The following is a 27,143-nucleotide window of genomic DNA, read 5'->3' as shown; positions in this document are numbered from 1 at the left end:
CTCGTTCGAACGGGTGCGTTCACAGAATATACTACGAACGCACGCGTTCGAACCAGGACCAAATGCACGAAATCGTTGATTTCGATGTTCGTGGAGATTCAGCGGAAAAATACGAGTTAGGAAAATTGAGACCGTTTTGCATCGGCATGTAGGAAGCATCGTGTCATTCCTGAAATATCAGTCCCTCGTTAAACGGAACCGAACCTCATCCGGCTATCTCGTTACCGGGGTTCATCGCTGCTTCCCAACGCACTTTCATACGCTCTTCAACCTAGCTGTTTAGCCGGTATAAATTTAAATTTCACCGGGACTTTGCAATCTCCACGACAAATAATCCGGATCGCGTTTTATCAAAGCCTGTGTGACGAGAAATAAAAAGTTGGGAACGTTATCCCCGGTCTTAGCTTGGCTGCGAGCGGTTCTGTATCGGCGTCGAGGATCGTTCAGTCAGAATTAATAAAGATTGATACTTCATTAGCCGAGACATCGAAATCCTCCGTGAAAGTCTTTTCGCGATATTTTCCCGGAGGATCCCTTATCCACCTTTTCCAGCAACAATGAACGGAAAACTCGAGATATAATAACACTGGTGATCCCCTTGAGAATAAAGATGTATTCTTAAGCGGACGCTATTCCGCAAGAAGATTTCCTTCGGTAATCGCGCCGGCACGACGGGGTCAAAGAAAATCCGATTACGGGCCTCGGCTAATGATCATCAAGAAGAGATTTCGTTATATGGTCCTTAAGAAATTCCGCTTAGGAATCGGCTCCTCCAGCTTCTGGAATATCCTACACAGTATAATTAAAAATACCACAACGTCTTTTCGTTTCAACCGTTGGACACTTAATGACTCCAATGCGATTCGAGCTTAATAGCGAGCGAAAGAAGATAGCGAGCAGAAAGAAACAGTGAAATAACAAGTCAAACTTACGTTAAAGAAGATAATGTATTTTCCATTTACTCGCGTGCACTGGAAGAAATAAAGTCGTAAAGAAAAGCCATAAATCTAAGGAAATGTACGAGATACGAGTAGGTCGCGAGCGCAACGGCCAGGAAATCGAATATTAGAATCTACGATAATGATCTAAAAATGCAAAAATTGAGACACGGTCTAGTTTCTATCGCAAAAGTCTATATACATTTATTGAATCTTGTGTATTCGATATATTAAAAGAAATTAGTAAATATGCGCTTTCTTTTGGAATCGTTTAAATTTCTAGATCGACAAAGTAACATTAAATTTACTCGGAGCATTTTTCTTACGAGTATTAACAGATGATAAACGTTTAGTTGGAAAAGTCCGAAGAAAGGACAAAGTTACACGTGTGGTTACCATGTTTTTTGATTTTATCGCTACCAAGGAAATTACATTAGCTATATCGATGGAGAATACGCGAGATATCGATATAACATTAAGTCTAGTTTGTTTTATAATGTCATATAAATACAAGAGATATGTGCAAATTTCTGTAACATTGTATTTCGTATTTTATTTTTCGTTTTTCCTGTTAACAAAAGCGTAGGTAATAAATTACGTTGGTTGTTCAAATACGCGTTCGAATTCGATCGATAAAAAAAATTTAACGTCAGAAAATTGCTGAACCTACGAGGTCCTTGCTGTAATATTTCGAATTTAACAAGCATACGAAAACGCGTAATGAGAGTAAAAAGAAAAAAAAACAAGAAAATATCTCACGATCATATAAGAGGAAGAGAAAAGAGATTTGATATCTGAAGACGCAGTGGAGCATGGAATTTAAAAGTGGAATTTAAAACTTTATTTAAGTCTGTCGTTGCGGAAATTCCAAGTTATAAAAAGAACATTTCCTTTTCTTCCTTTTTAAAACTTTCCTCTCAATTAGGAACGGGCTTCTTAAAACATGAAAATAAATATTGAACGACCTTTTTTTTCTATACCTCGGAACGTTCTTTGCTAATACATAGAATGTAAATCTCATTTATGCAAGTTTGCAAAACGAACTGTTTCCCCGCGATTCGAAGAAGGTCGTCTCGTTTTACGTCTCTCTTCTGTGTCTCTCAATTAACTCGAACAATTAATTAAAAATCCTCGAGACAGTGGCGACAGACCAACATCCGTTCGTCTCGATGGCTCGATGAAACAATGAAAGCGACTTACGCAACTGAAGTAATGACATTCGATATGGTGGTGCTACTCTGATGGACTTTTTCTAATTAAAAATTTCCCTCGTGTCTTTGCTGATGTTTATTATTGAACGAGTAATATACAACAGATATTAAATTAACCATTTTTGTACAATTTATATTTCCTTCGTTCCAATCGCTCTTTCTCACTCGTGTTGATTAACGCTGCAATAATCAATTATTATCGTGCGTTTAAATATATTTGAGAAACCTCTCAATCGTCATATAAATTCAATAAAATCGTTATATAAATTTGAGAAACTTCTAGGGAAGAGGACTGATAAATAATATTGGAAGTTTTATTTCTAGCTTTGGAAAAATTATATTAAACCACCGATGATCATTCAGAACCGAGTATCATTGTATTTGCATATTAGTATGGAAAATTCAGAAGAATGCTGTTTAATTTCTAGGAAAGGCAATTTGCTGCGTTTTATAACAATGACGCAAGCAAAATTATAAAATAATTTCAGTATTCAAAGGTAGTTGCTGATGCCCATAAATTGCATCGCTATTATACAAACAATGTAGATATCCAGTCCAATTTGCCGCATTTGCATGTCAATGATGAAATAATACTATGCAACATACGTGTGTGTGCCTGTATAAATTCTCATTGACATTCAATATTTCATAGCTAATGTTTATTCTCACTATTCCGTATAACTAATTTATTTTTACATCTCCATTACTAAGTTCAAGCATTAGGAAAACAAGATAAATCGAAACAGATCAGCTTATTAAAAAATGGAATTATTATATCGTTTGAAACTTTGTAATATAAACAATCTATATATTCCATGCAATAATAAAAATCTCACCAGTTACAAATAATACAATTAAGTTGTTTCTTATCTATACTTTTCTCTCTTTGTCACTGATAAATCTGTGCTACAAAATTTGTCTCTTGATTTTGTGCATTCCATAATTAATTTCGAGAGCCAGATTCGAATTTCATCAACAGGATACACTCCATTAAATTTTCTGAATCATTCATTTAAACCACATTCATTTTCATCTCACCGGGGTTTAAATCAAAAGATGATAAGAATCGATATATAATTCTCAATTACTTTCTCGAAACTCTTGCGGACAATTATTACAAATTTTTCTACCTATTCCGAATAATCTTAAACGAATATATAATTTTCACTCTTCGTAATCCAAGTCCAATTATCACGTTTTTCACAAGATCGGCAGATGTCCTAATATCTATAAACGAAGATGTACGCGTCGTTTTATGCGATACAAATCGATAAAAAATAGACAACCTTTTGGCCGAAATCATTTTTAAACGTCGTGGGTATATAAGCAGAGGTGGCGCGCAGGGGATGTTTCGGAAATGAAGCATCTCAACTTTGTCGAGGGTCTGACCGGACGAACATAAATTCAGCAAAAAAACGGACAGCGTGAAATAGGAATATCCATATGGAACGAGTATTCTAATATGATACGTTAGGATTTATCGTCGTGGCGACCTGCCAGTATATCACCATTTTTGGCAGTATTATCGTGGAAAAATGCTACTGTCGTTCCTCTGTTAAGCGATCGATAGGTTTTGATAGAGGAATATGGTCGGCGAATGGAAATCGAAATTTCGACCAACCCATTCATCTTTGATTCTCGTTAATGCACCTTGCGATTTTCTAAACTTCTATTAGAACGACCCAATCGAAACAAAAGTTCGCATTCTTCCCTTTCATTCTTCTTTTTTTTTTTTTTCTCGATAACGCTCTAACGTCGTTCGCTTTTCGACTCGAAGAGAAAATGTTGCCGCGCCATCTCCGGCACTTTGTTCCATCGGCGGCGGGTTTCCTGCTCTTTCCGAGAAATTGTCGAAGGAACGACATTATTGCACGTTGTCGTGACCAATCCCCATCGACGTCGTCGTTCCACCGCCGCTGTATTTTATTATGTACTTTATCGAATCTCTCGTAGCAGATGTATCTTCGAGGGACCGATGTTCCACCCAACGGCTCACTTCGTCCACACGACACGTTCAATTGTCTGTTTAACGTATGTTCTTCCTATTCTATTACCGTTTCCCTTCGTAGCTTGCGTCAGTAATAATTAGCGAAGAAAAAGAGTAAAAGTAATTTAATCGATCGTCTTTGGCTAACTGTATTATTTTCTTTTATATTTATACGTTTATCGATCTTGGCTGATGGCTCATTAACATCGTATAATAGAATAACTAGAAGCAGGAGATCGATCGATCTCTATTCAAATTTAACAACCCGTAAACGAAAGGGATCATTGGTCTGGTGATTTGTAACTTATCTGTTTCGTATGCGAAATTTTAAAAAATTTACTTACGTTGAAATCTTGTAAACTAATCTCAGCTGTTTAAGATTTATAATAAATCCAGTGTTACGTATGCATGACGATATTCTACAAAGATATAGCGTGCGTTCATCATTTCCTCTTCTTAAAAAATTTCAATATGAAATTGCAAAAATCGTAACCATCTCTTTTCTCGTTTCTAAAGAAACCGCTGTTTATGTTTACTCGATTTCTTGAAGCAGAAATATACAATATCGAAACAATGCCATATCCAGACGTAGTTCACCGATGTAAATAACATCGCTCTTAAAAAATGAAACTTATCTTTCTACTCTGCGAGCTTTGCGTTAACGTCGTACAAGTTTATTCGGATTTAGATTAGAGAAATTAGGCTACGAACAAGACCAACCGAATATAGCAACAGATTTCGTAATTCGTGTCACGAACGATGTTGTTACGTTGGTTAAAGTCTGACCAAGAATAGAACGATTCTGAATCGCGAGCCAAGGAGATACGAGCCTTTTTTACGTTTCGATAGGACCGTAATCGGTGAAACTACTTTAATGTTCATAACACGCGAGCACGCGATTCCCGTGCAGTCACGAGCAAAGCGCACCATTGTATTTGAAATTGTTCGTCGCAATTGCAGAAATCGCGAAACTCGCTTTTGCCTTATTTTATTTTCTTTTATTTTATTCCATTTTACTTCGTTGTAAATTTTAAATATTGGACAAATTTCATCACCATGTACTACCATTCAAAGTCACAAATAATAATAACGACGAATACCGACATACTCAGAAATCTTGCCTCTGTCCTTTAAAATTTATCAAACTTATAAAGTATTCAATGTCGATAATCACGTAACACTTTTACTTTCCACGCGATACCGATTGGTAGACACCAATTAATCAATTGATAAATATTCTTCAAAAATGTAACTAATGTATTATCGACAAAGTCGAACGAATAATCCCCGATTATCTGAATCTTTGTCGTCGTATCATTTTTATATTTGATATTCCATTTCAGTATTTACATAAATTGATTACGCGAAAATATTTCTGAATACAAAAATTCCTGCCTAATCGTGCAGATCAGCTACGTTCGTGACATTCGTGTTGGCGTTCCGATAATCGTGCTTCTACTGTATTTCGATTCGTGCTTTCCATGAATATTCAAAAATTCAACTAGCGATAGCGAAGCGACTTTGAGAATATAAATCGATGATTAATCGTAAGACTTGCAACGAAAAACAAACACGTCCGATAATGCGGGTCGCGTGCCAGGCAAGTATAAAAAATGGGTTACAAGCTCGAGCAGCTGAAGCCGAAGCTGCGATGAAATAAACGAGCTGAATTATGGATGCATAAATATATCTAACAGGTGCAGAGGAACAATGTTATCTATGTAGATTCGCGAAAGGTAGCTCGCGCCTTTTGCCTTCTAAATTTCGCTGAATTTTATAACAGCGAAAATATTGCTATACAGGGTGGTTGGTAACTGATGGTACAAGCAGAAAGGGGATGATTCTACGCGAAGAAAGAAGTCGAAAATATAGAATAAAAATTTTTCGTTTGAGGCTTTGTTCTCGAGAAAATCGACTTAGAAAGTGTTCATAGAAATTTAATTAGAAGAGCAGAAGTATGTGTTTGGCAGAATGGGCAACATTTTCAGCAATTTTTGTAATAATAAACTTTATGATTACTTCATATTATTTCATTATGTATTCCTAATTTTCCGTTACGGCAAAAACAAACTTAAACTGCGATAATATCCATCGAGACAACGATCTACAGTGAGATCCGTTATAACGAGACGTGATAAAGTGCACGCGTACCGAGCGAAAATTCAAAGTCGATTTTCTCGAAAACAAAGCCTCAAACGAAAATTTTTATTCTATATTTTCGACTTCTTTTTTCGCCTAGAATCACCCCCTTTCCGCTCGTACCACCAGTTACCAACCACCCTGTATATATACAGCATATCATGATCGCGATGTATTGCCAACGAATTTACGATATCGTAACTGGCGGTTAATAGCAAGCGCAATACGATCGGGGTGAAATGTAGTCGCAGAGACCTTGGGTGGAGAATAGTTGGCTAATCCTGTTGTGTTAAAGAAATGTAGACACATTAACGGATCAAAGACAAAGATAATCGCTAGAGGAAGATGCTAACGAACTTAATGAATACCAATGAGGATCTTGGTTAACGCGTTTCCTGTCCTATTTACTGTTCCTTCTTTGTTGTTTCTCTGGTAATATTGGATTTATGCAAAAGATTCCGTTCGTTTCTTTTTCCTTCTACGAGAATGCAATTTATTTCTTTATTGAAATATTTTCCCTTGCGTTCAAGTATATTTCGCTGTTTCTTTGATAATTCGCTGATTTAATCGCCAAAAACTGAAAACTTAGTTTTCAAGTAATTAGTAACGTAATTTCTATTGCGTCTGTTATTAAACTAAATAATTGTAATTGCATTTTCAATACCTCGAATCTATCGTCTTCTATCTACAGAGGACAATGGAGAATTTCTCTTCTTATTAAAGTTTATAGTTTTATATTTTGGTAAGATTTCTTATTAAAGTTATTATTAAGCTTTATCGAATTTGTTTTGGAACACACGTACAAGAAAATGACAATAGCAAAGATACACAGACTAATACCTAAACGCAAAATAAAACACACATACGTTCCAATGCGTATAATTTTAATCTCTGTGAATTTAATATAGAAAAATATCCGATTTCATTAAAAAATTACACGAAACGTTTCTCGGCTATTTCCAGCGATGAGAAACGATAGCGTGCGTACGCTACGAATAACAAAAATTACACCGTGTAACAAAAATTATACGTAGCTCTGAAATTGTTCATATTCGCGTGCAATAAATCGAAATTGCAAGACGACGGGCATTATTCGAAATTTTTTACCGCTGTCCCGACAATGGTCTCTATGAAATTCAAACAGGCTGCCCGGACGCGAAAGAAATAATACGCTGGGATATCGTCACGTAGCCCGTCAACGTTCTCGATATCCAAAAGCCGGTTGTCTTTCTCAGCGGTGATCCACGAATCAGGGAATATGAGTACAGGTCTGAAACGGACCGAGGATAGAAAGAACGGACGAGGAAAGTGTAAAATGGGGAGAAGAGAAACAGACAGCTTTCCAATTTCGCAAATTCATGACCCACGGAAACTTCGCCGGTGTCTCTTCGCCAGACTGACTGGTGTCAATAAAATCGCATGGAAATACTGAGAAACGGGTGCAGAAGGGGCAGAGAGGGGTGAAAGGAGGTGGCTACGTATCAAATTGACGGAAAGTCAAAGTTTTAAATCAGCCACCAGACGCGCCCTCTCCTACGTTCTCGTTACTCGCTCTTTCCCACTTACTCTCCTCCCATAGTTACACGCGCTTCTCAACATTTCAATTTTCATTGATTAGAAAATTTAAGTCGGTCGTACGACTGTTTATAACACTGACGTTGAGAAAACAAGCTTATATTCGATGTGTAAGTTAGTATCGTAAACTTGGATGATTTACAACATAGTAGTTTGGAAAACAAGTTTGTATCGAATATGTAAGCTGGTATCGTAAAGTTAGGATAGATGTAAAACCAAGGGCAAATTTCTTGGCTGAGAGGTTGACATAAAGAATATTCGATCGACCACGAAAATAAACGGTCAGGCAATGGAAACAAATATCAACGAAGTTTCGTTAGATACGGCATTGCCTATACAGAAATGTAAATATCAATTTCAATCGTTTACTAAATAATCCACTACAAGTGTGTGTAAACAGTATCGCTGAAAAATCTTAAGTTATATTCGTTTCAAAATTGGGCAGGTATAAGTGGCGGTAAAACGATATGATGGAGTTTCATTTAACTTGGTATTTTATATAACCAAAAAAAGTAGCTGACGTATAAAATGTTAACGCGAGTAATTCCAAGTAATATAAAGTTCATAATATACGTCAAATATCGAAGTTTTATTAAAGATAAAAAGTTGTCAAATCTTTGAACGTGAGTATATATGTATAACACTATCACCGGTTTAATTAAACTTCATCGATACCTACTTCCACTACTTATGCGCTTATTTTTGTCACCGACTGCATCCACCTAATGTATCTATCAATCTGTATGCAACGTGTATGCAACGTCTTGCTCTCGAGATGTTCAAACGAGATCTGTTCGCCTATCATACGTATCCCACTACGTGTTCTTCGTAATAGGTGTGACACGACGCATCGATCACCACTGTCGTTAGATTCTAAGCTGAGTTACGCTTAAATATCGTTCTGAACAGGAGCTCGATCAGGCGAGACACGAACTACGTGTCAAGCTAATTAGCTTTCGACGCGATAATTAAAATCCGGCGTCTGATCGATATCGTGTTTATAGCGCGAATACCCTGGCGGGCGTCAAAGGTGACGCTGACGAAGAAGAACGAGAGGAACGGGTAGAAAAAAGGAAGAAGAGGGGAGAAAAAGAGCCGCGAAAGTAGAGAACCGAAGAACAAGACGGCTGACAACGTAAGAACAACGAGCTGTAACCCGGACGAGGTCGACGTGGGAGAAAGGAAGAAGAACGTCAGACAACGACGACAGGAGAAGCGAAGAGAGAAGATTGAACTTAACTGGGGTCAAATTGACTCTAGTAGGGAGTCCCTGCATTCAATATGGCGACTTCCTAATAGAGTCAGGCTGACTCCTTTTAAGACGTTCAACGGACCATCGTGAAAGTACTTAAGGATGCGCACGTCGAAACAAGTTAAGGCTACTTGTACTACAAAGTGTCGGTTATAATGCGATAAAAGCATTGACGACAGAATCGGTATCGGTGCGTTATTCCTACACAGTGTGTCAGCGTTATGCGAATGGAAAATGTACACTCCTGTCCGTAAGTATTAGGACACTCGTTGCTTTCATGCGAAAAGTGACAATCAATCTAAATTATCGAGGAGACGATTAATCGACGATTATTTCGTGGAAGATCGCGATTCGATGTAACGAAATTTGTGCAAACTGTATATTTGCAGAAGTTACAGAAATATAGTAAATTACTGTAATAATACTATACATTGGTCTCTATAGTCTTTCAGCCTAAATTCTGTCGAAAAAATGTCAGATGGGCCAGATGAAAACTTGAAAAATCTGAATCTTTTGTAGCATGTATGATACGAAATATCAATAAATACAAGACAGATACTTTAATCTTATTGTATGGCATCGATAAGATTACTATTATAATATTGAATATGGTTTTTTCATTGTCTACCGTCCTATAAAGTGTGCTAATATTTATAGAAGAAGAAGTAAACGATATGCAGCTTTTAAATATATACGAGAATTATTTGCACATTTGTACATTTATCGTACTGTTAGCTATTTGACAACGATATATCATACTGCGACGTTACGTACTGATAATTTCGCGAACAAAGTGAAACGAGCATTCGTAACATCTTTTCCCGATTTTGCATGCAATGAACGTATCAAGCAATAAATTCTCGCTTTGTAGAAAGAGCACCGTGAAATTACAGATTTTAATGTAGCCACAGTTGCAGTCACGTATGCCCAATTAGAAAATTAATTTACGTAATTGGTACATCAAATTTAATTAAACTCCTGTAATTACAACGTACTGATTAATAAAATATCATAAACGATGCGTATCGGTGGCACTTTCGAAATTGTTCATCGGCCGCAACAGATAAAAATTAAACAGTAAAATTCCCTTTCTCTCGAAATGAAACGAATGGTGACACAACGAATGCCAATAATGGCATGATATATCGGTAAACTGTGAATGCTTTTACGCGTTTATGGAAAACCTCAAGGCAAAAAGGAAAATGAACAGAATGCGACAAACACGTAAAAATTGTATAGAATATAAAATCTCTTTCCAAACCGAAGAAAACCAAAATTCTTTTTCTTTTTTTTTTGAGAGCCAAACAAAACGCTAGATAGAAAATTTTATGCGATAAGAGCACAGTACTCGTTATAGTATTCGACGAGTGAAACAAATCTCTGCTTAGATCCCATCGCTTTAGACGTGTTCGTGAGAATAACAGTTTGCATAAACATCCACGGTCTACTTATCGGTCACCCTATTTTCCCCTTCTTTTTATTTTTTCAATTTTCACGGGAACGGCGACAGGAACAACGCGACAGAAATATTCGCTGATCGTGAAAAATAGTCATGATTCGGCAGAAATTGAAAATTGAACACGCACCGGCGATTCGCCAGTTACAAAAGTTGATGAGAATATCGCGATGTCATGGCGCGCCAAATTCCTTTAGAAATGAAATCACGGCGCGAGTGACACGCTTGTACAAAGAAATCGTAATTTCCAGCGATGTAATTAATGGAAACAGTTCTCGTTCAACGAAAAATCGATCTTTCGCCTCTGTCGTGCTCGAAATACGCATGGAAACGTGGGTCGACTGTTACCTTCCCCCCCCTCCCCCTGGGATTCAACAACGAACAATTTACAAATAGTTGCGTTTGCTTCGTAACCAGCGATGCTCGTACCGCGCTCGCACCGTCACGTGACAATTAGGCTGATTGTGAGAGACAGAAACTGCGCGAATACTAATGCTGTAACAAGATAGCTAGACAACATTGCGAACTAGGGATTTGATAACGTTCGCAAAGTTTCCGCTGTTACGAACACGTGTTACCATCGAACGATGTTGAGATACCATAAATATAATGTGGTTTCGTGAAAATCGATTATATACTTTGCGTAAAGCCGAGCTTCCTCGCGTTTTTCATAGTCATCGTCTTATTAAAAAATACTGATTCGTCACTGGTAGATATCGTCGTTTATACCATTAGATGCTTCGTTATATTTATTATCCGTAAATTTTCAGCACATTGCTATGAATCTCCTATTTAACTCGTTTAATTAATTACCAGATTAATTACCACGTTCTGCATTAGCAGATGTCGTAATACTTATCAACGAGTGTGTATGTCGTTATATTGATGGATATTCAATCGTTTTCCTAATAATATCGGATAATTATCACATCTTCTGTGTACACCTTTATACGTACACGTACATACCATACACATAACAACGGATCTAGCAATGTGCTCAGCTTAGCATTTGTGCGCACCTCAAACTTCTAAATCCGTATCGTTGAACCAGTACGTCATATTATAACCAAAACATATCATTAGACATACGGCGTAACGCTTCTTGAACTAGTTTTTAACAAGGAAACTGGTTACTAAAAATGTGCTGGGTAAAAATGTCGCAATGCGACGTGGCTTGCAGATGCGTCTAGGACACACATACAGATGCGGCCATCCAACACGAGCATACAAATCACAGAACGTAGCACCCGTGGCGAAAGAACGTTTGAAGACTTCCGGCCGTGATACGCGCGAGTGCGTCGCAATTATGCAAAGTGTTACGAGTCCCTGGGATTGCTCAACTTTTAGGATTAAAAAAAACCAGAGGGTCGAGAGGGAGGGGCCGATAATTAAAAGGCGTTCCTTGATGCAAACGTAACGTCACGAATTTGAAATTCCACGTGAGACGCGTTCGTAAACGTTGTATCGCAGAGGCGCGCGGTGCGTGTCGAGAAGCATTAATTAACGTCAGGATCGGTGCATCACATTTGACATCGTTGGGAGACTGGACCGCCGTTTATACACGCGCTATCTGTCTCCTTCGCGCGGCTTCACGGTGCCTGGGACGCGCCATTGTACACCCATTACGAACGACCGCGCTGTTAATGGAACGGAACAGCGGAAAAACAAAGAGAGACAGATTTATCGGCAATACCCGTTAGCCCAGAACAAACCGAATTTCTACTACGCTAATTAAATAAACCCAATCAACTTTTCCTATTTCTAAATATACTCGTCCCTCCGCCCTCGTGGTACGGTCAAACCACCACTGTTAGACTATTACACTTTTGTTCGAAAATGTCGCGAAAATCTTTCTGTAAATCGACCTATAAACTTTCGTTGCTCGTGTTTTGCGTTATTTTAATTCTGAGACTCGAGTTCGAAGAAAAGTGCGTAAGTCGATACACATTTATACGTACACTGTGTTCACCACTGTGAGACCACCTTACGAGATTTCTACACGTACGAGACGCGAGATACAAAGGGACAAGATATGATTAGAAGCATGGAGAGTGGAATCGTCGAACCGATTGAAAATAAGAGAGAAAGCCGTGCATTGTTCGTGGTTACAATTTCATTTTATTGTACTTTCGATAAAATAGAATAAACTATTCCGTTATATTGGATCTGCGGATATGAGGCAAGAAGTAAACTAGCTTTTCCCAACGAATATAATTCAGTGTTACCTGGAGACGTTGTTGGTCGATATGATTTCAAACACTTCGTTTCTTATCGCATTTTCACATTTCCCTAACCAATCGCGTATTCACGTCGACGTACTTCTATCGAGCCACGTTATCATACAAAAGAAAAGGTTTTATATGTTGAAATCGAAGAAAACCGAGCGAAACAGAATATCAAAGTAAGGCGAAACCTTTACATCCCTTGAATTTCATCTCTTCCCGTAAGATTCCAATGATAAATGTTACACCAAAATGAATTCCAATTTGTTATTATTTCGTAGCAGAACAGCCAGAGAAACATGCGTCTGAATTTTGATTGGGCAAAGTTTCTCGCAGAAAATCCCTCGTGACAACGATATCGAATCGGACAGCGCGTCCAATGAAAGACGCGTGTAGTCGCATGGCGCGGTAACAAAAGAGCGATACGAGACTCGGGACAAAACGCGAAAAGCCTTTGCAAAAAGGTAGACGAGAGGACCGAACAACGGAGAACAACAACGAAACAGACGGAGAATTTATAGTGTTTGTAGATATAGCCGCAATATGCGTATTCCACGGTCGGTTACAATGCTACGATAGAGGCAACCGGCACCCGTACAGCCGATCACGTGTCTGGCTTGTACCGCAATCGGGCTCATTGTCTGCCGACAAGAGTGGCGTGGATACAAAGCGTCAGAGCTGAGTTACTCGTTGCATGTAGCTAGGTAGCGAGCGCGTGCAGCCCGTCATTGCGGTTCGATGCAACTAGACAATCTAGTGTAAATAGGGGTACAGCGGCGCGGGTATGTTGTTACGTGCCGATCTCCTGTTGCAGATCCTCGAAATCATGAGGCAGATTCTATGATACGAAGCCGAGATTGAAATTGTCCAGCTAATACGATTACGGAACACTGCGTGAGGGCTGGCTAATAGCCGCGCGTCGATGCTCCGTGTGATGGACGCGATTGACTGTTTGAGTTTTAAGCCGATTGTCCGAAAACGATTCTTCCGTAATCTGACCATTCCGATTTCATGCCATCGTAACTGTGGAAATGGTAAAAGCAAAGATCGTGAACAGCACCAAATGACAGTTATTAGAAAATTTCAGCAGAGAATGTTTTCGATTTATGATACTAGTGTCGCGACTCGAAATATCGCTGACAATACGACATTCGCATCGACAATATGATATTCGCGGCAACAGAAGTCACGACTAGACGGATATTTATGCTCTTATGGCAAGTTTAAAGTTACGGAAAATGTACAAGAAAAGTTCCGTCTAAATAGAAGCCATCCAGGGCCATTCGCGGTGTTTCCTTGTAAATTAATGGGAACAGCCAAAGGCTTCTCGATAGGATCGCGCATAGATCGATATTTGGCCGTGAGATAACTTTTTACGTCGCGGATGTTTTTGTGGCTGTCGTAGTTCATTAAATTCGAGGCACGAGGGGATGACACCTCCTTTAAAACGCTTTCGATGTTAAAGTCTGAAAGAAAGGTTGTCGCTCTCGGCTACTTCGTCGCGTTACTACAACTTTCTTGTTAGCGAAGTTTGGAAATATACTGTCGTCGAGTGTCTTCAACGTGGCCACGTAGCGGTGCACCAACTTCGATCGAGAAAACTTCGCGACTGAGCTTCTCGCACTTTGGTCAAAGGAATCCGTCTATCGCGTCAAAGAAAATCTGACCGGAATACTCGTTAACGGGTCTCGCGCGTTTCCACTCCGCTTGCTTCATAGAAAGTCAATCGCGAAACAAAACACAGACCGAACGTTCGTTTCGTTTGAAGATTATCCATCGTAAACGCTCGCGTAAGTACGTTTCGTTTAACTACGCAGACGGACGTGGAACAGGATTAACGTAGAATAGGATTTAAACGACGATCCAACAGATATCAAGCGAAGAACATTTGTTACGTGACGCGTAAAACTTGTCGAATTCGTGCTCCGACTTGATGTATATTACTATATCTATAGTCTATTTTTTAATCGATTAGGAGACTACACCTTCGGACGGTTAAGTATAAACAAAATTTGGAAATTCTTCTTAGAAGTAGTTACAAGATCTCTACGTTAAACTGGACATTCTATTTTACTCGATTTTTCCAATTTCTTCGTTCGCAAGTAGAATCCCTTTTGAAAGCTTCGAGAAACTTAAAACGATACATAAACGTACAAGACTTATGTATCTTGTTAATGAGAAAGTCTTCGTGAAATAATAAGATAAATGAAAAGGACTTTCGTACGACATTCCACACCTCTGGAATATTAAAATGACTGTTTAAAAGATTTCGATTTTTCGGTGCCTGATTAATTGAAAAGTCTTTGTCAGACGAAAAGATAAAAGGAAAGCTTACGTGTGTCGCGAGTTTTTTCACCGAGTACAAACGCGTTCTTTTGTAACCTGTAATCCTCCTTTTGTTCACTCGCTTCTCGTTTTTCCGTTTCAGTATAACATAAAGAAGCGAGAAGAAGTACAAGAAATGACCCAAGAAGAGCCGAATCCTTTGATGCGCAAGAAGAAGACGCCAGAGGAATTGGCTGCGGAAGCCGAGGCGGAAGACGAGGACGAGATTACAAGTATGTACACGAGTCAATTGCATTCGCTCATCACACTCGGTACACACGACCCTTCGCGAAGAGGTTGGCCAGGGAAACCATGGCCATGGAACGGGGTTAAGAACGAGAAGCTACAAATTCACGGTACACGTTCACCGAGTGGAGCTGCCTGACGAATTAATGCAGTGGCGCTCAGACACGGCAAGGGATGATCGATGAAGGGTTAACGAGCCTTGGCTAGAAATCAAACAACTGCAATCCACTCGGTTTCTGAGTAAATTCAACAGAAGCCGGTCGCATGCCACGATCCTCGTTCAGTTTCACGGCGAAATCGATGTCTCGTAATTGAGAGAGCTTGAAAAACTGCCAGCCAACTTTCATCCGTGTAGTCATCCATTTGCGTTTTTCCATTCTTTTGTAACTAAACTGGGACACTGTAGCGCACGCATACTCATTTATACACGGGGATGAATAAAATACAGAGAATATCGGAAATCGTAGTACAATGCCAAAAGGATACCTCGTGAAACTGTACACCCTCGCACTATCAAAAATCTTACGATAATTATTATATCTATTTCGCGATTGGACAAATGTAAATGATAGGAAAACGATGCGATGGAGTATCGTTTTGGATTAAATATTTCTTATCGTATTGGTAATAGCCATTTATTCTATGATATTCATATTGTACTTATTCGTTGTTATTTTATGATGTCGTTCCATATTTTTTATTTTATAAACTTTCTTCCATTCTCCGTTGTATGAAACGCAAAACTACAAGCTAACGTAAAGTCTATAATTCATATGCAATACTCAAATTTTATTAAACATAAAAAGTGTATCCACGAAACGTAAAGCGGCAGACTTTGAAATTCTACTCACGAAGTATGAATAAGATAGAGAGATTCGTCATCTGATTCAACGATATGAGTATGCTTCTAGCGTAAAGTGAAATCGTTTACAATTTGAAAGACAAGCCTGGAACGACATCTTTGTGCATAAACTCTTTTCATCGCTTTCATTGATATCTAGAATGAATCCTACAAATATCCGCCATATATTTTGCGACACGCTATATATACAATATAATACATGAACGTTCGTTTGTTCCAGAAATCAAGAACGTGTTAGATACGCATATACAAGAGATCAAAGCGCAAGTACTGGAAGGTAAATGCGACCTCCAATAAGCCTACCTACACCCTTGAAGCGGTCGGTAAGGAGGGTGGTGCATCATGTGCTACCAGAGCCGCATCCGCCTCTCAGCCCCTACGACATCACGAGGAAGAGAACGAGCGAGATCTGACGTGTTATTGGAGAAGCGAAAGGAAAGAGCGATACGGAAACTCACTACCAGCGTCGTCGTCGTTGCCGTCGTAATCGTCGTCGTCGTGTTGTTCGAGCGTAGATCGATTCGAGATTCGAATTGGCCAGTCGTCCCTTAGAGAGCTTCAAGAGAAGCGACAATCGCTCGAGACACCACAACCAACGCCCGTCGCCCGTCCTCGGTCCTCCAACGACCATCGAATTAGATTTTCTACGAAGGTACGCGCGGAACGATCTTCAGAAACGAGCGCATCGACCAAACAAGAGAAGAGTTACGAGCTTCGATCAACATTGCCATCGTACGAGAGGGACGTGTCATCGTTGAGAACGAGTGGATGGAACGAGACGAGTTCGACGGATTAAATTCGAGAGATCATCGTCGATAGCGTTGTTAATTGACTCGAGTGATCTCGGAAATTGAAGGCAGCGGAAGAAGGAAGTCGAGAAGATCTAGAGATTCGAAGCTCGGTGAGGATCTAGGATGTCGATGGTGGAGCGACGAATCCAGGACACTTTCAGAATCGATACAACCGGTGAAGATCTACTTGAGACATTACGTACGAAAATTCATAGGGAAAAGAAACGAGGAAGACGGGGACGATGTTAAACGAGGACGATGACGGGATAAAAAAAACTGCGGCAGACGTGAGAACGTAGGAAGTACGAGATCGGCGAGAGTTCGTTTACGCCTTACGATTCGAAGAAGGAAGAAGGACAGAGACGATCGAAGTTAAGAAAAGGAGAAAATGCAAAGTATAAGATCCGTGAGAATTCGTATATGCGTTACGACTCGAAGAAAGAAAATGAAATATCGGAAAGAAATCTCGGCAAGAAATAAGATGGAACGTAAAAAAACAGAGAGAAAGGGAAAGAAAGGAAAATGATTGGATCGATCAAAGTCTCTTCGGATATCGCACGAATATCATGGCGTAAATGAGACGTGAGCAGTCGAAGGGCGCGTGCATATAAATATACCTATATATATATAAATATAAATAAAGAAATATATTATATATATATAAATAAGAAAAATGAAAGAAGTAAAAAAAAGACGTAAAAACTTAGTACCTAAGTTTCTAGTGAATTTTTCGAATAGTGGTAAAAAAAAAAAAAAAGAGGAAACTACCGGTAGCAGAGTTACGTAGTCACTAGTTCGTTCGACGGCTGTTCAATAACAAGGAGATCAGAAAGGAGGGAGTCATTATTATTATTCGAGTTATTAATTATTCTCATAGTTTATTACCGCGGTCATTGTTCTTATTATTGTTGCCATTAAATGTTTATATTTAGAAACAAGTTAAGCCAAGGATCGAGGGCCACGAGAAACTAGAGTCAAGAGACCAAGAGCTGAACGCAAGACGGAGATGGATTGCTGAGAGAGAGAGAGAGAGAGAGAGAGAGAGAAACGAAGAGAAAAAAAAGGAATTAACACAGGAAACGAGTAATGAGAAAAAACAAGAGTAACCGGCGGCCCTTGCTCTCCCTTCCGTCCAAATTCGAATTTTGTCCGATTACCTCTCGGCGATATAGCTCGATCGCGATCGATCCGTAGTAAAACGCGTAACACCTGAGCGATTCTTAGGGACAATTAGTTAGGAGACACATTGCCGACAAAAGTGACGAAAAAATATAAAGTGGTTATTAGACCAAAAAAAAAAGAAAAAAAAAAGAAAAAATCGACAAAACGAGAAAACATTTTAAATGTGCGCTTCGTTAAGAATAGCTCGACGAATCGAGCAGCACTGATTCTCGCGTTTAAATGCAAACAAATAAGAAAAAAAAGAAAAAAAAAGTACTAAAGAAATGCCTTTCTTTCACGTTTATACGGTGCGTTTCTATCGAGTGTAATTATATAGTAGGTTAATTGTTAGAGAAAGGAAGAGAAAACTGATTTATATGTTCGCTCGTGAACGATCTTAGAACAGGATAGAGAAGTGTCGCGATTCGACGATCGAGACTGTTCTTAGCAAGGAGTTTTCAGGTGTTACCGCCGGAAACGTTCGAGCAAAGTAGCCATTGTTTCATCCTTTCTCGAAGCGGTTCACCGGTCTTTCATCGTGCTTGTTCGTCCGCGACAAACACGTTGTGCATGATGGACGACGCGTAAACGATGATGGACGGGATGGACAGAGCATCGACTGCCGGCAAGTAACGCGAGCCTTATACATATACAGAATTAACAAGAAACTAAAAAAATGCTCACGCACGATACCATTGCGATATACTTAGAGACTAATTGGAAACAGGGGGATGAAAAGTATAAAGGAAACATTTCGTTGAGCAAGCAAACGTTTCTTGTTCCTTCGATCGAAAGATCTACGTTTAATGAAGAGACTGAGAGGATAACTCTGTTTAAATTAAAATGTATCTTGTAACATAGATTCTTGCGTATATGTCGTAAAACGCTCTGAGTTGGTATATGTATAGGGCGGATAATGCCAGACGAAGCTGCGACGGAGAATGAAAGCACGAAGAGGAAGAACGTGCCATTTAACGCGTGACGTTGTTTTTTGTATGAGTGACGAGATGATACGAAAGTGTATTTTTTTTTATGTTCGATATCGTTCCTCGTTCTGGTACCGATCTATATATTCTTATACATCTTCTTCTTATCTATCGAGTCTTCTCAAAATCTCTCAATTGATTCTGACTCTGAAGCAACAGCTATCCTCTGATTTCTTTGCGAATTCGCGATATATTCTCCTAACACGCGCTCTATCATACTTGATCACTCGGATTAGGAAAACATTTCTCGACGATATGCCGCAATACACGCGAGGAAAGATCCATCGAGTGTCGGGAAAAAAAAAGAATTCCAATTGCTCGGACGAAGAGAAATTAGAAAGAAGCAGATGAAGCAGGATCCGACGGGAGAAGAGAAAAGATTGGAAAAAGCTTTCCTCGTCTCATCGAGATAAGTGTGTTATATTTAGGACCGCGTCCCAGTTGAAAAAGAAAAGGCAACTTAAACGTCAGTCGAAAATAAGAAGTCGGAAGGCCTTCTGTCCAAACGTTTTGCTATAGAGACGAACGCATGTCAGCTTTCTATGTGCACTCTGCTGTTTCTCGATGTATAAACGTAACGCGGCTCTTCTAGTCGACGATTATCAGTCGTTCCGCAAGCACGTTCACGGATCTTTTCCGTTTGCCAAACTCCGCGACGCAAATTCGACCATCGAAAAGGCCAGCTCGCCAGCATTAACTTTGCCAGAAACTTTTCTCGAAATTCGATAATATCGTCGATACTTTTTCGAACTTCGAATCTCGGGTGAATGGGAGCAAAGCATAATTTACGATATTAAAAATTCCTAAACTTTTAACGACTTGCTATTTTATCCGGCGGTATACTGCCTCGGCAACTATATAATTATTTACGAATAACGACGCAAATCGGTAGTGTCGTTATCGATTTTCCTCGAACCAAGCGATTTCTCGATCGCTAAATTCTCCAAACGAGCACGAAAGAACTAACATATCGCGCCGGGAAGAAATTCAACGAACAGCTTCCTTGATCGCTATCCGAACTTTTGGAAAACCACCGCGCGCTCCGCTACTTTCTCCTGTCTTAATGTCGTAAAATACCTCTTGGCAGCTGTTCGTCCGCGAAAGACAAACCGACAACTTTTCCAATGTTTCCAGTGTTCGGCTGTATACCCCTTCGGCCAGAATCGCGAGAGAAGTTTCAGAGCGGAGACTTAAGGCTGGCGCGATCGAGCACACAGATTCGATTTTATGCCTTCCTTTGTTTTTCTTTTTTTCTTCTCTCTTCCCCTTTACCTTGATCGTTTCCAATAAAAAGAACGGCCGAGGAGACGTTATATCGATCGCGCCTTTTTGCGAAGCCACGGCGAATTTTAATCGTCGAACGCGGCAGAACGAGACAACTGAGAAAAGAACGCGAAGCGGACGGGACGTGCTTCGAATCTGAATCTACTTGACGTATAGTCTCTCTCGTGTCTCAACGTGCATGCTACCTGCTTCTCTCTTGTCTGTCGATGTCAATGTCGATGTCGTTGGTTGGATCTTCTCTTATCACGCGTGAGATCTTCGAGGATCACTCGACCAAAGATAGAGTTCAAACTAGAACGTGTATTTTGCTACCTGAGCCGAACGCTGACGAAGAAAGTACAGAAGATTATAGTGCGACATATCGCGATGATTTTCGAAGATCCGCAGACTCGCATTCTTTCTCTCTGTAAACGATCGATCCACTAGATGGAAACGCTTTAAAAGTACCTAATCCTCCTTGTTCCTTCAAACTGCGCCCATTTCCTACGCGTCCAGGCATCCTGAACCGACCGAATTCAACAGAAATAATAACCTGTCTCGCATATTCTAATCCTCCTGCGCGATCTACTTGATATACACTTGAAGTCAATTACTCAATTATTAACCGAAAGATGTATACATTATATTATCTATATTGATTCTAGAGAATATATGCTCTTTTCATTTCTTTTTTCTTTTTCTTTTGGCGAATTTTCGATACGAACGTGAACACACCAAGTTAAAAATAACCAGTTGATGGAAAGCACGATTTCGGTGTAGAAGAAGACGAGTTCCAGCGTAGCTCGAAGCGAAATGTTTTTAGGGACAGACCGTTCTTATGATTACGATTAACAGGAGAAAATTAATTAATTGGACATCAAGTTAACCAGACCACTTCGAACGACAGCAGTGTATAGCTCATAGACTGTTTTCCTATTCCCCACGCTCTCTTTAACTATTTCTGTACCTCCCTCCCTCTCTCTTTCTCTCTTGCTCTTACTATTTTGCTCTCATCTTTTGATCGTAACAAGTTTTCTCTCCGCCTGTCGTCTCATAGCCCCTTTGCTCGATGTATCTCCTATGCTACGCTCGATTGTTCTCTTTGAAGTCACGACTACTTAATGCATGTGTCACGTAAAAACGAACGAATAAAACGAATACAAAAAAAAAATGATATCTTACTGTCGTAACCGTTACTGTTGATTAATGTCGTGTGTCGTTGTTGTTTCTCGATGTGATCAACATAAAACGTTGTTCGATGTACCGTCTAGTCAATGTTGACGCTTTAGTCTCAGTAGTTCGTCTTTTTTCCTTTCTTCTCCCTTATACATACATATTGCGTTACATGTTGTTCAAGCTTTCTGTGTAGGATTCAACGATCGATTAAATGCTTTCTGTGCCATTTAATTCGATGTAGTTTAATTTAAGCGTAAGCAATGCTTAGCGCAGTGTGTCAAAGATAATTTTTTGTTCCGTTACCGTGCGTGAAATGGCAGATTTCGTAGGTAGCGACTAAAAGTGTCGTTAAGTAATTTTGACGTTTATATATGATTCATATGATACGTTATATTTATATGATATATCATACGTGACATTTTTTATTCAATTTTAAATTTCACGCTAATTAAACGCAACATGATACTTTGTCAAAGACGGATCATGTGTCAAATCGAATCACGAAGTAACATCAAATTCGAGTGCGTTCTTTGTAAACCTTCAAGCTTCTTAATTTTTGCGAAAAATTTAGATCGTTAAATACAAATATAAAAAATGGACCGAAATATTCTCAACGATGATCGGTTAATGATTTTAATTGCCATAATCGTAGCTTCCTTTTACATTGAGTACGTTTGATCGTAATATCATTAATATTATTTTCAACGTTAAGAAATCGGCCATTTTACTTGAAACGACCTAGTCTAAGTTCCTATAAAACTTTCAATTTATATTTCGAACTTTCGTTTGCGAGAGATCTTCGCGTATTCTTGTATTCGATAATCCGTGAAATTTGGTTCAGGCCATTTACCGACGATTTTTCACCAGCGTAAACGTTCATCCACCAGTTGTCGCGTGTATGCGTGCAAAACACGAACACAAGTTGTTGAAACGCGATAGACGAAAAAGTACAGTTCCCCTCGAAAGGTAAAATTCGACGGTGTTCGAAACCAACGAGACAAGAGTAATCCGGAGATATGCTAAGACATAATGTAGGCGTGACGATCTTCTGTGATTCTCGCTATATCGAAAGAAAAATAACGCGGTCCGAGAAATAAAAAGGAAGTAAGAACATAGAATGGATTTTCAGATAAATAGAAAATGTATCAGTCGCGTGAATACTCTCCAGACTTTCTCTTGTTCTTTGATTCTTTTGATCTTTTCCATTGGTACGGAACTGTTGATCTTTGATCTCCTTAATTCCCTTTAACGAGTGTTTTTCCACTTCCACTTTGCACACGCACCTAACATCGCACGATTCTAGGCGATTTATCGCTCTATCCTTCGCATCCTTTACCTGAAGCCACCCTAAGCCTGTAAGCGGCACGTGGCAAGTGATATAAACGAATACTTAAATCTACTTAATTCGTGTTTCATAGACGATCGTAATCGTGAAGATAAAAAAAATGAACAAAGGATTGAATAAAAAAAGAAAAAAAAAAGAGAATCTAGCGACTCGTGTCTGTTTTCGACGTGACACCCTCGAACGTAGCGTTCTATCGAAGAGACGGACGAGCCAACGAAAGTTGCTGGTAATTGACGATCTCGGTAAATCTGACTGTAATTAGAAAGTATAATATCGTAGTACTCGCTGGCAAAGTACAATTGATCCGTCGAAACGAGACACGCGTCCAATTATTATGTAAAAGATAGTTGACGAACCTTTCTTAGGTACTTAATTATCGGGCGAGTGTATCAAGCAGGACAAACCGAAGAAATCAGAAAGAATGTAACGCGTTAGGTACGATATGCGCCGAAACGTTTAAGATTATACGACAAATGTAACGTTCTTTTCTCCATGTACATAGTCTCGCGTATAACCTAGACCTGCGTTTAGTATAACCGAGAAAGTTTTCGTGATGGTTTCGTTCTACGTAACCGCGTTAAGCGAAAAGGATGAACGGAAAACGAGATGTCTCCTGGAAGCTCGGGACACCGTTCGTGTCGCAATTTTCCAATTCGAGCGTCCGATTTTTGCTCGAGCCAGGGAAACCCCTAAGGAACCAAAAGGTGAGGACGGAAGGTGTCCCGAAGTTCGAGGACGGAGGAGATTAATACCGGCGTAACTCGCGAGGAAGAACCGATTTGACTTATTCAGAGACAACGACACAACGCATTATAAAGTAATAATGATAACTTATCGTTAAATCAACGTACTATTGTTATGATCTCTTACATTATGATGATGATCTCGACGACGAGACGATTGCATAATGTAAAACGCGTTCGCACGTGTGTTTTTTCAATGCGTTCACAAGATACAAAGTACGAACTAAGCGAGAGAAAATACCGTTCAAACACACGTAACATCTACACACGGAGAAACGTTCGAAAAGAAAAAAAAGAGGTAAATAAATAAAGATAGAGGGTAAAACAGGAGAAAATCACGATGTTAAGTAAGTAGTCGTTAGCTTTGTATACAAGGGAGTGCAGAACAAAGACGAAGACGACGTTAAAGGGAAAGAGAAAGGGAGAGCTTCGATAATTGGAGAGTCCCGAGGCGAAAAGATACACACGAAAAACGGTACTTTTCAGCAGCTGCCATTCGACGAGAGGTTCGTGTACCACCATCTTCGAGCGGACTTGTGCGATTTTTTGGATAGGGATTCCGTGAACACGGTACTGGCTGTCGCTCGATCCTGCAAAACTCCATTATGTTACACGCTAATCGCAAAAGGATGGTTTCGTCGCACAGAAAGCGACATTCTCTTCGACGCTAAATCCAATTTACTTTACACAGATGCTATAAATTCTTGTTGGCAAAAAATTTCAAACCGTTTCCATGTTACCGGCGACGAGCGTGTGAATAATTTAGACAAAGCGACTCCCGACTCAAATTGAATGTTGGTGTCGCTCGAGACCTAAGGTCCTTTGAAATTTCCTTTAAAAATGGAAATAAAAATGCGAATCGGCTAACTCGCTTCAGTTACGCAACGAGCCCTCGACGCAAAAAAAAAGAGGCTGCAATAAACGCGTATTCTATTTTTCGATCGTTATTCCCGGCGATTCGAGTAACAGCTTGTTTGACCGTGTTGCGACATCACGACGTGTACGTAGATCACACCTGTACCGTGCCCGGTATCTTCGTAAATTCGTTGAATCGAGAAGCAATACTATAGATGCCTATAATTACTAATGTTATACGTTTCTTATACAACAACAAAATAAAAAAAAAAGAGAAAGTTGAAAAAGGATTAGAGAAAATTTCGCGTACACACGCACATCAGACACTGTATATGTATTTAAGAATCAGAGTTACACAAGCACACCGCGCGATAACAAAACGGAAGGGAAGGAGACATCGATGCCCATCTCGTCGATGTTTCTTCTTACGATCGACGCGAAAAAATAGAAAAAAATGAAAAAAATACAAAAAAAAAAAGAAAGTATGAAAATATGTTACTCTCAACCTCGAACTCGAAACTCTGTAATTGCGACGCGTACGTTCACACATCGATCTCTGTGTAATTTTATATTTCGACGTTCGAAGATGCGAAGCACTTTTAGCTGCATGCAACGACCAATAATTATCGTAATCGTTAATCGTGTAGAGTTGCACCGAAAATAGAGGAACGATGTAAAAGGAACGGTTAAACGCGGAGGAAAGAAGGGAATAAAATAAAGGGAAAATTGGGAGGAAGGGGAGGGGCATATGGAGTCGTTCGAAATGCCCAAAAATCGCACGAAGCTTGCTCGGCAGATAAGAAAAGCGGGTTAGCGGAGAACGTACGATGAAGAATAGCATCGAAGAGGGGAATAGTAAAAGATCTCTTGTATGAGTTATAGAATGCTTAGTGGCTGAATCATTGGAACACGAATGGGTTGATTGTTAAGAATGAAATATTAATGTAACATGCGAAGAAGAGAATAAGTAACACCGGATGGTGGATGATGATGATAATATTATATATTGTTGTTAGATCATGTATAATATATATACACATAAACATTGATATAAAAATAAAGTAACCTAGATATTAAGCGACCACTTATTCACACGTTACATAAACACATACGTACACGTACCCTGTGCACATGAAAGTTAACCGTTTATTTAGCGAATTAAACGACTACGTAAAAAAAAAACGCAAGAATATTCTTTTTAAATCGTTTCTTTTGCTATTTCGAAAAACCGTTTCGGTATTTTATTCCCTGTGCGATGATCGAAATCTTTCTTTCCCCACGGAGATTTCTTCAAAGGCTAACGTACAGTACCGAATAATTATTCGAACGATACATCCTTCGTGTTTCGTTTAATTTCAATTACGAGCGCTAAATATAACGAGCGTTTCTTGCTACGATTATTTATCGAAACCTTGAACGCTACTCTATTATATAATTGACTAAAAATTGTGCGTTAAATTTAAGTTGCTCAAGAAACTTTAAACTCCAAAAGGATTTAAATTGTTAAATTTCGACTTGAAATTAGAAACTTCAAAATTAAATTAAAAGATTTTTATTCGAATTCTTAAATTAAAGAAAAATTAGAATTGTTCCGCTAACTAATAATTCGAATAATTATGACGGATAACGTACATACATGGAAAATCGATCTCGGAAATTGATACGTAGACGTGTGAAATTTTCAAATAGGTAAAACGTTTGCCCGTGCCACATAAAAGGTTAATAGAGGTGCGAATACAGATCACAGGCACCGTTCACACACATGCAGGAACACGACACGATACGATACGACACGACACACGATTTCGTAGCTGTACCCGTGAGCATCCCCCGTCAAACCAATCCCTGGGCATGGTCTCGGCTCTTGGTTACGCGTAAAAAATGCATAGAGTCCTATACTCTCTATTCGTCCCTCCTCTTGACCCTTGAAACGACGGCAGAAGAAAAGAAAACGAGTCGAGGTTTCTTTAGGTCGCGTCGCCCGTCGATCTTTCTTCTCGATAGAAAGGAAAGAAAATTTCAAGTATCAAATAGGAGGCGACAGCCACGAATCAGAGTCGAAAGCTTGTACGAAACGAGAAACGAAGCGGGGATAAAATCAAAAAGGAGAAAAGAAATGGATAATCGAGCTTTCCTCTTCCTACGTTGTACGAGAGATTCACGGCGTTTCTTTTGGCTTTCACGGCGGAAGAGATAAAACACAAATTGCGAGAAAAACAAACGAGGATTAACAAAAAGAAAAAAATAGTAAAAAAAAAATGATAAAGCATGAAGACGATTTTTAGGGGCGCGCCTCATCGTTATAGCTCTTAATACGATAGTAATATTACGAGTAATAAACAAAAGTGAATTAATCAGAATATGCGTTTATGTTATTTAGTTCTAAAAAAAAATGAAAAAAATGTAATAAAAATCAATCGTGTTACCAACCCGATCGTCTATTTATTTATTAATCTACCTTTATCAACAACATCCTTCCTTACAGAGCATCTCAACATTTGCAGAAATTTTTTAGAAACATATTATGTCTCTCGCGTGAAACATTTTTTGTGAAATTTTATTAGAACCGCATCGTCATTGTACCCATCGTTAAGCATCCTTGAAGACTGT

General features: G+C 39.2%; 1 protein-coding gene and 1 long non-coding RNA gene across 9 annotated transcripts in view; one reads left to right on the top strand and one right to left on the bottom strand.

Annotated features, from left to right (window-relative positions):
• Positions 1-26,878, top strand: part of LOC126923992 (complexin) — a 324,121-nt gene extending 297,243 nt beyond the window's left edge. For all 3 annotated transcript variants that reach the window (XM_050737984.1, XM_050737985.1, XM_050737987.1), the window contains 2 exons: positions 15,209-15,338; positions 16,434-26,878. In XM_050737984.1, coding sequence (XP_050593941.1) covers positions 15,209-15,338; positions 16,434-16,510 — 207 coding nt within the window. In that variant the 3' untranslated portion in view covers positions 16,511-26,878. The remainder of the gene's footprint in view (positions 1-15,208; positions 15,339-16,433) is intronic.
• LOC126923997 (uncharacterized) overlaps positions 1-27,143 on the bottom strand; it is a 301,345-nt gene that overhangs the window by 241,248 nt on the left and 32,954 nt on the right. The gene's annotated exons all lie outside the window — the stretch shown is intronic.

The sequence above is a fragment of the Bombus affinis genome, chromosome 14 (assembly GCF_024516045.1).
Source record: "Bombus affinis isolate iyBomAffi1 chromosome 14, iyBomAffi1.2, whole genome shotgun sequence".
NCBI lineage: Eukaryota > Metazoa > Arthropoda > Insecta > Hymenoptera > Apidae > Bombus > Bombus affinis.
The sequence above is the reverse complement of the archived record's forward strand: the minus strand, read 5'-3'. Positions and strand labels throughout refer to the sequence as shown.